The sequence below is a fragment of the Meleagris gallopavo genome, chromosome 20 (genome assembly GCF_905368555.1).
Source record: "Meleagris gallopavo chromosome 20, MGAL_WU_HG_1.1, whole genome shotgun sequence".
In the NCBI taxonomy this organism is placed as follows: domain Eukaryota; kingdom Metazoa; phylum Chordata; class Aves; order Galliformes; family Phasianidae; genus Meleagris; species Meleagris gallopavo.
The window spans coordinates 1,922,318-1,936,082 of NC_139423.1; the positions used below are offsets into that span (position 1 = coordinate 1,922,318).

The window sequence follows — 13,765 nt, forward strand, 5'->3', positions numbered from 1 at the left end:
AGGGATCTCCTGGGGTGCAGCAGTGCAGGACTCAGCTGGGTGTCATCCAGGGAGCAGATAGGGTGGGGAGCAAACCGGCTATGGGGTGAGATGTCCTCACAACCAAAGGGCTGCTGGGTATGCATGATGGATTCCATAGCCACAGACTGAAAGCACGGTAACTGAGCTGCAAAGGATGCCAGATATCATCAGCTCCTGGTGTGGTTCAGCAGCAGCAGACCACAGCCAGCACTGGACGCGTTCACATCTCCCAAGGACGTTCACAACTCCCATGGCTGCACTCCCTGCAGCTCACACCACAGGGTTCCCCGCATCCTGGATGGTGAATGCTGCCCTCCCACGAGCACCCAGGCTGTGGCTGTGGCTCTGCCCATGACTGCAGAGGCTCTCGGTGCACTCATTACTTCCTTCTCTACACATCATGCAATGATGGAGCTTACAGCCCCGCTCTCTCAGCCTCTGCCCGCACAGCCTCCAAGGGAAGAGGAAGCAGGATCCACCAAAAAGGGAACCTGCCTCTTCTCACCGGTTCCTCCCTTGACGTGTGTTTTTCATTTCTCTGGTGCACTTTAAATGATACTGAAAGTTTGCTCAATGCCACCTGAACCTGACCCTTGAGAAATGAGAATGGGCCATAGGCTTCAGTGGTGGCAGCTCTGACCCCAGACCTTCCCCTTCTGCCTTCCACACAGGAGGTGAAAACATGACCTCAGATGACCTGAGTCAGCTGAGCATCTCATTCTTGTCTCTGACTTCTGTGCACTCAGAGCTGCATGGGGGCTGGATGGAAGCCTTCAGTGACTGTCCCAGTGCTTTGGGCTTCCAGGTGAGCTGAGCACTGCAGTGTAAAGGGCCAGAACCTTTGTGGGACTGGTCTGCAGTGGTGAGACAGAGGTGTGGAAGAGAATGGGTGTTCTTTTCCTACAAAAGAAAGGAAAAAATGAGGAGAGGAGAGGAGAGGAGAGGAGAGGAGAGGAGAGGAGAGGAGAGGAGAGGAGAGGAGAGGAGAGGAGAGGAGAGGAGAGGAGAGGAGAGGAGAGGAGAGGAGAGGAGAAGGAAAAGGGAAAAAAGGGGAAAAGGGAAAGAGAGGAAAAATTCAGGATTGCCACAGAAAACCTGGGGGAGATGATTAGACCCCGAAGAACCATACATACTTTCTGTGGCATGGGTCTGAGTGTAGGGTCAGTCTGCACAATCTTCCCGTCTGCTCAGATGCTTTTGCTGGGTAAAGATGCTCAGCTGCTCACTGCTCCGGCTCCAGGCTGTGCCTGCTGAGCTGCTGCCTCCTCTCCTCCAAGAGCTGGATTTACTCCACGTCCTCCTGAAGCAAGATGCGGCCCCGGGAAGCGGCAGAGCCCTGCGAGGAGCGGTGAGCGCTGCTCCGTGGGCTGAGGCTCCCACCCCGTGTCCTGGTGCGGAACTGCAGCTCGGGTGGGGAGCGACATCCGTGGGTGCGATCGTGCAGGGATGGTGCAGGGATGGTGAGCAAACCCACCGGGGGGCTGCACCCCCAAAAAGCAAGCAGCTTCGTGCACGGCAGCTTCACGGGATGGGCGGAGGAGAACTGCTGTGAGAGCCGCGGGTGCCGCGGTGCGTCCGCGAGGTCTTTTAGCACAGCCCCCCCCGAGCCCCCATCATCCTCCGTGTCCCAGAACGCCACGGTTCTCGGCGAGCCCCTCGGCTGCAGGATGCCCTGAGACCTCGTGCAAGGAGAGCTGCGGCCGGAGGGCGCTCCGAGCCTTGAGCTCGTTGTGCAAGAACAGCTGCAGCTCTCTGCACCGGCTCATAGGACCACCGAGTTCCCAGCAGCGCCGTCCGGCCTGGCCCCCCAGCCCCGCGCAGTCACCAGGGACAGGTGTCTGCATGCTGCTGTCATTGCTTTTCCCCTAAAGGAGAACATTTGGGATGCACATTTGATGACGGACGAACCGGCAGATGGCAGCAGGGGACAGAGGGACAGCGGGTCCGCACGGCGCTGAGATGTCACCTGAGGTCTCTGCTGCGGTGGGAAAGGTTTGGGGCCGTTCTGCTGCCGGCAACAGAAACGGATGCTTCCAGCAAAGGAGCCGACCTGGGAGCGGATGGGAACGTGCAGGGAACGGGCAGCGTTTTCTGGAGGGATGCGGATGAAAGGAGGCTGGGGGAAAGAGAACCACGACGGCAGCACCTCACAGATCTTCCCAGCACAGTCTGCTCATCTCCACCAGATCCAGCAGCTCCTGGGGAAGGAGGGGGAGCAGAGAAGGGTAGGGAACGGGAATGGGGATGGGGACGGGGGTGGGGACGGGGATGGAAATAGGAATGAGGATGGTGACGAGGATGGGGATAGAGATGGGGACGGGAGTCGGAATGGAGATGGTGGCAGACACAGGGAATGGCAACATGTCTTCTAAGGATGGAGATGGGGAAAGGTAGATGTGCTGAGCTGGGATGGCGTTGCTACTAATTGTCCTCTTGCAGAAAGTGTGCCAGGGAGTTGGAAACATCCCTGGAGGAGTTCAAGAAATATTTAGGTGTTGTAGTGAGGGATGTGGTTTAGTGGGAAATGGTGGTGGGAGGTGGATGGTTGGATTGGATGATTTTGGAGGTCTTTTCCAACCTTGGTGATTCTATGATTCTGTGATTCTCTTTCAGGTTCCAGTGCAGGTGCAAAGCAAGCCAGGAGGGTGGGGAGGTGCCATGTGAGCCTTTTGTGGCCTGAACTGGGAAGGAACAAAAGAGCTGAGTTTTATTTTCTGGCAGAGGAGACACTATTCAACATTTTTTGCAGGCTGCAAAAATGCACTGTAAGGGATCACACAGCACTGGGACCTTCTTGTAGCTGACAGCTATCTGTGCCAAGGGATGTGCAGGTGACCCAGCACAGCACCAGGAGCAACTCCTGAGCCATGCCAGGGGGACAGAGCAGGAGGCAGGGCAAGGGGCACGCAGGGCAGCCCTGGGTGAGGATCAGAGTGAACACGAGACCTGCGGGCAGGAGAACCTCCTGGCTGTTCTGCCCTACATAAATCCTTAAACGTCACTTAACTCCACCTCCCCCAGGGATAAGTTTCACTCTGGTGCTCTAATTCCCATTTATTTTAAAGCTGTTCTGTGTTTGGAAAATCCTCCCAGACCCCATCGGCATTTGTAGGATTGGATTTGCAAATCTACATCTTTAAACGTGATAATAACAGAAGAGAGAATTAAAAGGGGAAAGGGGAAGAGAAAAATGGAAGGGAAGGGAAGGGAAGGGAAGGGAAGGGAAGGGAAGGGAAGGGAAGGGAAGGGAAGGGAAGGGAAGGGAAGGGAAGGGAAGGGAAGGGAAGGGAAGGGAAGGGAAGGGAAGGGAAGGGAAGGGAAGGGAAGGGAAGGGAAGGGGAAAGGAGAGGAGAGGAGAGGAGAGGAGAGAGAAGAGAAGAGAAGAGAAGAGAAGAGAAGAGAAGAGAAGAGAAGAGAAGAGAAGAGAAGAGAAGAGAAGAGAAGAGAAGAGAAGAGAAGAAAGAAAGAAAGAAGAGAAGAGAAGAAGAAGAGAAGAGAAGAAGAAAAAAAAGAAAAGAAAAGAAAAGAAAAGAAAAGAAAAGAAAAGAAAAGAAAAGAAAAGAAAAGAAAAGAAAAGAAAAGAAAAGAAAAGAAAAGAAAAGAAAAGAAAAGAAAAGAAAAGAAAAGAAAAGAAAAGAAAAGAAGAGAAAAGAAGAGAAAAGAAAAGGAAAGAAAAGAAGGTAGGGTAGGGTAGGGTAAGTATAGATAGATCAGGAAAAAAAACCCAAACAAACATGTTTTTAACTCTTCCCACCCCTGATATTAAAGAGTCAGGGATCAGGAATGAGTAGTGCAGCCACCAGCTGCCATATGCTTGTCACAACCTTTTGTGCTGCAGACACCAGAGAACTTTGCCCAGGGTTGCATTGCCCTGCTGAGCATCTGGGGAATGCAGTGCCTCAGCTGCCTTCGGGCAGGGGGAACATGGCTGGGTTTGGGGGCTGCAGCCCTTTGGAGTGAGGCGGGTCTCTGAATGATGCTCCCAGCCCTTCCCAGCCATGCCCAGCACCTCGCTGCCCAGCCATACTGCGCTCCTGCTGCCCTCCCACAGGTTTCCCTGTTAAAGGTTATAGCCACTTGAAGGCCACTTCAACCCGCTTAATACATACTTAATTATAATTAGGCTAGGATGGCTGCCAAAGAGAGCGACTGCTGCAAAGCGCTCTGGGTAAGGCTTGGGAAAAACCCGTGTCCTGCTGTCCTGGGGGTGATCTGTCCTTGTCACCCCGAGCCCTGCACATGAGGACATTGCCTCCTCCCTCTGCAAACTGAGCACAAATGCTGGAGGTGAGGGCAGCAGCTCGGGAGTTGTGAGGCTGCACACTGCCACGTCCCTGCTCCGTGAAGCACGCTGCTCCTCCTGCCCGGCCCCGCACAGCCCCCTCCCATACAGAGCTCTGCCCAGGGCCGATCTCTGCCTGACATCGGCTTAAGGAGATCAAATTCCTTTTCACGACTCTATTCTGACTCAGCGGGGAGGAAAATCCCCAACCAGAGCTGTGTGTCAGCTCCACGGCCTTGCCTGGGTCCCATAGGAAATCGTGGCCTCGGGGTCTCCTGGTTGGCCCCTACTTGGGCCATATCCTTACACCAGAGCCAAACACACACTCTGAGCTGCTGCCAGTTTCAAAGTACCCAGAGATCATCCTGCGACATGGGTGAGGAGCTGTCTTCACCCCAGTGAGCTATTTTAAGGGAGCACTGGGAATTTCTGGTGTGCTGCAGGGCTCCAAGCAGCACAAAGCAGCGAGGCCAAAGCCTGCAAAGCCCTTTGCCAAGGGTGGGCTTGCACCCAGGTCCCTCAAATCCAGGTATTGCTGGGGCATTCCCAGCAAACTGAGCTCCCAGTTGCTTTTTCAACCTGACAGCACCTCAGTGTGCAGATCCACATTATTTTTTGTTCTGCTGCACCTGCACCCATCCGAATGAAATCATCACATCTGCTGGGGAGCACACAGCTAAATCACTGGCTTTAGCAGTTTTACCACCAAGGAGTTCCCATGGGCCGTTTGGTGCCTGCACTGTGGCGGTCCCTGTAGGGACCAAACCCACCTGCCAATCCCTGGGCTCAGCCATAGGGTACAGCTACTGCGTGTCAGCCCGTTCTGCCCCAAATAAATCACGTATGGCACACACAGCTTTCCAGTCTGACGGCCCTAGAAGAGAAAATATAGTATTCCAAGGGCTTATCTCACTTGGTGGCAATTCTGGGTGTATAATTGAAATCCAAGTTGGTCATTAGAGGTTCACAGCGATGCTGAATAGCCCAGTGTTCAGTGGGCTCTGCCAGCCACGGCCAATTTACATTAAAGGCTTGATTCCTTCTACAGCCCACTTCTCAGCCCATGGGAAATCTCTCTGCTGCTTATTCCCCGTTCGCAAGGACTGTGTAGGTTAGGGATAAGCCTTGCCTGGCTCTGCTCTCCCTGCTGCCAGCACTCTGCTCTGGGGCTCAGCAGGCTGACCTGTGATGTGCCGGCCGTGTGCCCTTGGCTTTGTGTCAGCCACACACCCATCTCTGCCTGCACTCAAGGTGTGTATACTGTTCCCTAAATTGAGTGATTTTTGCCTACATGAGAGGAGCTAAAGGCGTGCTTTCCTGGGAACTGAAGAGAAAAGTGGATTATGGGATGAGAACCTGTAATGTGATTGAGGGCTTATGTGCAAATGATATTTGCTTGGGAGAGAAGCGTAAATATCAGAGTAAGAGTAATAACAATAACTGCCAAAGAGCTTTTATTGGGAGAGCTAAATGCCACGAGCAGACAGTGCTGGCAGAGCCATGGGGAAGTGCCTTCTTGCCACATTCCCAAGTGAGCCCATCTGCCAGCACTGCAGACGGATCTCCACACCTCTACAAGGGCACGGCTTGGAGTGAGAACACCTGAGCCAGAGTGGGACGGGACTGGAATGGATGGGACGGGATGGATGGGTCGGGCAGTTCCTGCTCTGCTCACCTCCGGGAGCCGCAGAGGTGAAGGGGACCGGGCAGGATGGGGGGGGGGTCACAGATGAGCCCCCCGGGGTCGCTCCCGGTGTGAGGCAGGGTGAGGTGTCCCGGCACCCGGCTTTCAAAGATCGCGGAGATATTTTCACACCTCAAATCGACGTTCTCCTCCCTCCTCCCCCCCCCAATCCCCCCTCCCACACACACACCCCTCCCCTCCAGCCCCCAGGGCCTTGATTTAGCCCTTGGTAATTAATTTGGCATTTCAGAATAGCTACTGGGCTGGATAATGGCCTCATTCATCTCCCCAGCCTAATCTGAACAGAATCTGGAAGAAAAGCTTTCAGAAAGACAGAAACTGCCATTCGGCAACCGCTCAAAAGAACTGTCACTCCGGGGGAATAAATCGCTCCTGATTATTTCAACCCGGGTCTTCTCTGTCTTTCCAGCCGCTCCCGGTCCCGCCGGGGGGACGGCCCCAGATATTGGGGAGGGGAAGAAGAGCCGCTGGGCTTCCACTCCCCCCCCTCCCTTCCTCCAGCCCAGGGCCGGGCGGTGGCAGGGGGAGGTGGGCCCGGAGCCGCGCATTGTTCCCGAGGAGGTGGACGAGCTCCGGGATGCTAAGCGATTTGACTTTTAAAATAGGCTCCAATCGTCACGTTTCCTGGCCGAAATAAAACCCTTCGCCTCCCTTTTTCACCAGGTTTCTCCCAGCCAAACCTGGGGGAAAGGGCCGCTTCGCCCTGCCCGTCCCGTCGGGGCTCCCGGTCCCGATCCCAGGGATTCTCCGGTCGACGAAGCTCCGTGTCCTCCGCTCTGGTGCTTAACGATGGGAAGAACCGATCCCAAACTGGGTTTTGGGGCACGGCCCGCCCTTCCCGAGCATCCCTCGGTGGGTTCTGTCCCAGCCTCCAGGCCCCGAGGGGGCGGCAGCATCGGAACCGGCCCCGGGGAACGCGCTTCGGTCTCCACCGCGCTGCTTACCCTCATTTAATAGCTCGAGGGAGAGGTAATTAGAGGAAAGCCTCCGTAAATCACGTTAATGACCGCAAGAGCCATTAGAAACGCCGGCGGTTCTGAAACGCTGAATACACGCGGAGGGATGGGCAGGACGGCGCTTCGCGGCCGGGGCACACCGTCCGTCCTGCTCGGCAGCGCCGGGTGGTTGTTAAATGAAAAGCCCGGTAACGGGATTAGAAGGCACCGCGGGCCGTGGGGGTCGGACAGCCGTCGGAGGGGCACCTGCTGTGCTCCCAGGCCGCCCCCTGGTCCCCGAGGTTGTAGGAGTTCCGCACATGGCGTCCCGGTGGGGAAGGCTTGGTCGCGGACACGTGTGGCTGGAGAAGAAGCTCTGGGCACGGTGCACGATAGGGGAACCTCGACTCGTGTGGGGGCAGCCGGGCAGTGCATCCCGAAGGGTGCCCCGACGGCTCCAAAACCCGAGTGGGTTCGGGGGGTCCGGAGCAGAGAGGGCGTCGGGAGCGGAGGGGCTGCTTTTCGGAGAAGAGTTAACAAATCCCAGCAGCAGCGGGACTGCCGGGGGGGTCGGGGGGGAGCGATGGGGGCAGGGAGGCTGCGGAGCCCCGCTGCCCTGCAGGGAAGGCGGTTGCATTGCCAAAGACGCCCCGCTGGGCTAGCAGGCCCGGGAGCAGATTAATCAGGCACTAATTCAATTTACAACAACCACTTTTATTCAGCTCGGTGGCAAGGAATTCAAAGCGGAGAGAGGGGCGGGCGGAGGGGAGGGGGCGGAGGCCGGCTTGGGGTTCACCGCAGCTCGGGCAGCCCCGTCCCCTCGGGCCGCCCCGTCGGGGCTGGCAGCGGAGGGGCCGCGTCGCCGTGCCAGGACTCGGCCGCTTGAGTGACACGGCGTGGGCAGCGCTCCGAGAAAGGGCACCTCCGTTGGAAAAATAAAAGTGCCCTTTTAATGAAGGGGAGCGGCTGCGGGAGGCAGGGGGCCGAGCAGGGCGGCCGCACTCCGGGATGCTCTGCCGCTCCCGGGGCTCCGCGTCGCCCCGTCGGGGTGGTGGGGTCTACGAGCTCGGGGCGGGGGGGTCGAGGTCCTCCATCACTCGGGGTCGGGCTGGGGAGGTGGGTAAATGTTTTCGTTCTCAGATTCTGGGCAGGGACCGCCGGGCCGCGAGTCCCCCTGTGAGCGGCTCTAGGCACCTGCACGGGGAGAGCCTCGGCAGTACTCGGTCTGCGTTCATGGGCAGCCCCCGCCATTCTGAGGGGTCTCAGGTCCGGTGCGTCCCGGGGACGGGGAGAAGTGGGGATCCTGCTGAGCGCGAGGGGCAGAAGGCCCCGTCCCGTCTCTTCCGGCGCCCTTCCCGAAGCCTCTCCAGCTGCCGGATAGTGCAGCCCCGGGCTTCCGCCGCCCCGTCGGGGCTCAGGACGAATCGTGGGGCGGGGGGACCAGCGGCGAGGGGGAAGCCGGGCCCATGCCCGCTCCCCCGGGGCGCCGACCGCCGCCGAGTCGAGGAGGCCCCCCGGGCTGCGCTCCCATCCCCCCCCGCCTCCCCCCGATACACACACCCCGACGCCTGTGCGTGTCTCTGGCTGAGCCGCCAGTGGATGTCGTTGTTCTGTTCCTTGAGCGCAATGTCACTCCTTTAGCATGACCTCAAACGCGGCGGGGGCTGGGACCGCCAGTCATTCTCCGTGCGAGAGCCGGGGCGGGAGGCAGGCGGGACCCAGCCCCGCCGCCAGCGGCACTTTTGTGGGGCCGTCGCCTCTCCGCTCTCCCTTTCTCCGCGGGGTTTGGCCGCGGGGCGGGCGATGCTCCGCGCTCCGTGAGCCGCGCACCGCGCACCGCCTCCGCCGGCCGAGCCGCCCCGCTCAGAGCCCCGCTGCGCCGCGCACGATGCCGCGGAGGGGCGCGGAGGGGCCGCTCGCCCTGCTGCTGGCGGCCGCGTGGCTGGCACAGCCGCTGCGAGGCGGCTACCCCGGGCTGAACATGTTCGCCGTGCAGACGGCGCAGCCCGACCCCTGCTACGACGAACACGGGCTGCCCCGCCGCTGCATCCCCGACTTCGTCAATTCGGCCTTCGGCAAGGAGGTGAAGGTGTCGAGCACCTGCGGGAAGCCGCCGTCGAGGTACTGCGTGGTGACGGAGAAGGGCGAGGAGCAGGTCCGCTCGTGCCACCTCTGCAACGCCTCCGACCCCAAGCGCGCCCACCCGCCCTCCTTCCTCACCGACCTCAACAACCCGCACAACCTGACGTGCTGGCAGTCCGACAGCTACGTGCAGTACCCGCACAACGTCACCCTCACGCTGTCCCTCGGCAAGAAGTTCGAGGTGACCTACGTGAGCCTGCAGTTCTGCTCGCCGCGCCCCGAGTCCATGGCCATCTACAAGTCCATGGACTACGGCAAGACGTGGGTGCCCTTCCAGTTCTACTCCACGCAGTGCCGCAAGATGTACAACAAGCCGAGCCGCGCCGCCATCACCAAGCAGAACGAGCAGGAGGCCATCTGCACCGACTCGCACACCGACGTGCGGCCCCTCTCCGGCGGCCTCATCGCCTTCAGCACCCTGGACGGCCGCCCCACCGCCCACGACTTCGACAACTCGCCCGTGCTGCAGGACTGGGTGACGGCCACCGACATCAAGGTGACCTTCAGCCGCCTGCACACCTTCGGCGACGAGAACGAGGACGACTCCGAGCTCGCCCGCGACTCCTACTTCTACGCCGTGTCCGACCTGCAGGTCGGCGGGCGCTGCAAGTGCAACGGGCACGCGTCCCGCTGCGTCCGCGACCGCGACGACAACCTGGTGTGCGACTGCAAGCACAACACGGCCGGGCCCGAGTGCGACCGATGCAAACCCTTCCACTACGACCGGCCCTGGCAGAGGGCGACCGCCCGAGAGGCCAACGAGTGCGTGGGTGAGTGGCGGCCGGGAGCGCGGGGACGGGGACCGGGACGGGATCGGGGTCAGGAACGGGGCGCGGGGCTTCCCGGGACAGAGGGAGGGAGGGGAGGATCCAGGGAGAACCGCCGGGGAGAGGGAGCGGGAGGCGTGGGGACATCCAGGGACACGGGCAGCGGAAGTGCGGGGCAAAGGAGGGGACGCCGAGGGGCCGCTCGGGGACACGAGCGAGGAGCGGGGGATCGGGAGTGCAGGGATGGAGCCGCGGCTGCCGGGAGCGGACTGGTGAGGAACTGCGGGACCCGGGGTGTAGAGCGGGGATCTCGGGAGAACGTGAATGGACGACGGGGGACGGGAATTTGGGTCAGAGCGTGGGACAAGAGACAGCGACGGACCGCTCAGTGCGAGGCGGGGGGTACGGAAGGACCCGGGAGCGCCGGGTCGGTGGCACCGGGGGACCGGGGTTAGCACGGCTGTCGGCACGTCGGGAGGAGAGCAAGGGACAGCGGGCGGAGGGAGGAGAAGGGCAGGGGACGCGGAGAGGATCAGCGCAGGGAGAGGGGAGGACAGCGGTAAAACCCCGTTCGTAAGCGAAGCAGTCCGGGGAGGCGTCGGCTGGGTCCGTGTATGCGAGGAGCCGCAGCTCGGCACGGAGCGGGGAGCGGCTCCTGTCGCTGTCGGGGCGGAAGGTGGCCGGGCTGCTCTGCCGAACCCGCAGCCCCGGAGAGCTTCCGCGGCCCCGTGCCCGGTGCAGCCGCTCCGAGGTGCGAGAGGCGGCGGAGGGATGAGAACAGACCCTGGAGCCAACGGGCAGCGCCGGGCCGAGCCGGTTCGCTCCGTTTCGGGAGAGGAATCCGCGCCGTCCGGACTGAGAGCGAACTCCAGGGCTGACCATGAAAAGGAGACGGCGCGTCCCTGGGCAGGGCTGGGGAGCTGGGGCTGTTTCTCTGCATCCCCGACTGACTGCAGCCTCCAGCCCTCGTTCCTCGTATTATGGGACCGTGGCAGTCCCTGCTTGTGGCGGGGGTTCGGGGTGACCTACGGCAGCTCTGGGCAGCGTCCCGGGTTCTGCTCGGTTCAGCTCGGCTCTCCCCTCCGCGTCCCCGGCATCCCGCCGCCCGCAGCCGCCTTGTTTACGCGGAACACACGGCTCCGTCTTCCAAAACATTCGCAGCTCCGACGATAGGGAACAAAAAGTACACACACACACACACACACACACACACACAACAAAAGAGCGGCCGAGTTAGTTGGACTTTTTTTATTATTTTTTTTTTTACTTTTTTTTTCCCACAAATCACAATCAGATGTGTTCCTTGCAGAGAGGGTAATTTCTTCGCCGGCGCCTTCAACACCGAGGCACGGCCAAAGCTGGCAGCGACCGCGAGTTACCGGGATCGGCTGGGGATGAATGTGCCCGGCCGTGTCCCGGTGCCCGGCGGTGCTCAGCCCCAGAAGCTCCCCACCCCTCCGGGCTGCGGCTCACATCGGGGCGCTCCGGGGAGCGGCCGTTTCGCAGCGCCCGGGGGGAAGGCGGGGAGAGGTGCCCGGGTGTGCAAACAGCGCTGAGCCGCGATTTGTCTTCGGGTTTGCTTTTCTCTGCCCGGCAGCGAACTGAGCTGTTTCGCACCGTTCTCACCTCCCATCTCACAGCCCGGGGCAGGTTCTTTGGTTGCAGAAAACATGCCGTGAAATTCAGTGCCCCGTGGTTACTGTTGGATCTCTGGGCTACTCTGCAGTGCCCTGAAATGTTCCTCAAAATGCATCTGTTCAGTCACTGTGCCGGCCCTGCACATCTATCATCTCCCTCACTTCCAGTTTATTTCCAATCTGGTTCCCAGTCTCCAATTAATCAGGATGTCATGCCAGGCTCTGCCTTGCACACCACGCACAGTTCAGACTTTTGCAAACGAAAATCACCGATTTTGCTTCCCTTTCCTCACAGTTTGCTGGGAAGTGAATGTTTTGCAATGGCAAACGGTAAAGCCATTTTCCACAGTCCATTTCTGCTGCAGATTCCTTGGGGCCGTACCTATCAGTCTGCAACACCGACCGCAGCCAAACAACAGCACTATCCTTCCAAGCCCGCACTGCCTGGAATAATCCTCCTAGATAAAGATCACAATAAACCCATTCAGCTCCCACCCACTTGCTCATGACCATCAGCCCACCCTGGTTTCTCTCCTGAACCCAGAGGGAAATCAGCCTTTGTCGACCCTCGGGAGTCGGGCAGGGACTGGGGCTGGCAGTGATGCTGTTGGCTGCACACTGGGGGGATCTTCAGCCCATGAAGGGAGCACGGCTGGAGGAGCCCTGTGCTGAGGGAGGAGGTGAATTCATCAAATCTGAATTTGCCCCCAGCCCATCGAGTCAGAGCTGGTTACAGCTTTTCCTTTGGTTTTGCTCTTTTTTGGAGGGGACAAATTGAGTTTCCAACCAAAGGGAAAAATGGCAGGATGCGACTGCTTTGCTTGAAAATTGGGGTGCTTTCATTCGTGAGCCTCTTCCCCCTGCCAAAATGGAACCTTTGTTCCCATTCATGCTTTTTTGGGGGACTGAAACAGAAACACACTGCAGATTCTGACAAGAAGTCAAAATTTCCCACGGGAACATTTCTCGACAGCCAGATCGAATTTTTGTGCATTGCCTCTTACTGCCCACAAGAGCCCCACGCAGGGCAAAGGTTGGCCCAAGGAGATGTGCTCCAGGGGCAGAAGGAGCCCTGCCTGCAGCACTCTGTACCACGGCGGGTTCCATCAGCATTACCTGGCAAATAGCTGCTCCATGAAGAGCTTGGCCTCACGGCTTTGGCCGGGTGCCTGGCAGCTAACGGGCTCCAGAGAGGACACAGCTTGGAGAGGAGCTGCTGCAATCACTGACAGGCAGGGAGCTCTGCTCTGCATCCTCCCTCTCCCTTGCACTGTGCTCAGCCCAAAGCCCAGGTTGTGGCCAATGCTTTTTGTCCCCCGTGAGAGGAGCCTGCAGCTGGGAAAGGTTTGAGCTGAAATGCCTTTCAGAGCTCAGTTACTGGTGAGCTGGTGCAGATGCACAGAAGTGCAACCAGGGACGCAGGCTTCAACCAGATTTGGGGAAATCCATGCAATGCAATCAACACCACCCCACAATTTCTCATGAGCCCCTCATGATGTAGATGAGAACGCCATGAAACCCTTCAGAAAACCCTCCTTCACTTACACCAAATGCCACTGGTGCATTTTCCAGCCGACGCAGGCTGAAGGCTCTTTGGGAACCACCTCCCACCACTGTTCCCAGTGCCGCCCCAAGCGCTTTGTGAAGAGATGCACCGGCACCTGCACATGGCTCTGACGTCAATGGGGTCTGCAGGTGCTGGGCTCATCTTGGATTTTGGCCCTGTGCTATGCCTGGAGAGCTCTGAGCAATAATGAGTGCGGCTGCAGTGAGAAAAAGGAAACACATTGTGTGTTCAGATATGGGATTTGGCACCTGGCACACGGAGCTGGTGTCAGGCTCTGCTCCGTGGTGTGGTGCATGGTGGAGGGTTCCCAGGCTGAGATGTGTCTGTGTCAGAGCAGTTTGTGAGCCGGCCTCTCCTCCTGCTGAAGGGAAACATCATCTCCAGGACTGGGAATTGCCAGGGACCGGGCTGCCTCATTCCCAATGGGAAACTTCCTCCAGGCAGACCTGGGATGGACCGTTCTCATTTCAGTGGCAGCTCAAGGAGAGATTTGTGGGCAGTGCTACCTATAGAAGCTGCTGGGCTCCCCTCCATCCTCACCACAGTTGGGGAAATTAAACCCTTCAGGGCTTTCCTGTTCTCACTGGCCACTCAATGGGACAAGGAGACAACTGGTGCTGACGGATGGCCCTGGGTACACCAGGGTGGTCCTGTAGCCATGCTCAGCTCCTGCTGGTCTCAGTCATCCGCAGGCTGGTTTTGGAGTGCT

General features: G+C 59.1%; 1 protein-coding gene across 1 annotated transcript in view; it reads left to right on the forward strand.

Moving 5' to 3' along the window:
* The first annotated feature begins 8,589 nt into the window (after positions 1-8,589).
* Positions 8,590-13,765, forward strand: part of NTN1 (netrin 1) — a 50,431-nt gene continuing 45,255 nt past the window's right edge. The window contains exon 1 of the mRNA XM_085240396.1: positions 8,590-9,855. Coding sequence (XP_085096522.1) covers positions 8,832-9,855 — 1,024 coding nt within the window. The 5' untranslated portion in view covers positions 8,590-8,831. The remainder of the gene's footprint in view (positions 9,856-13,765) is intronic.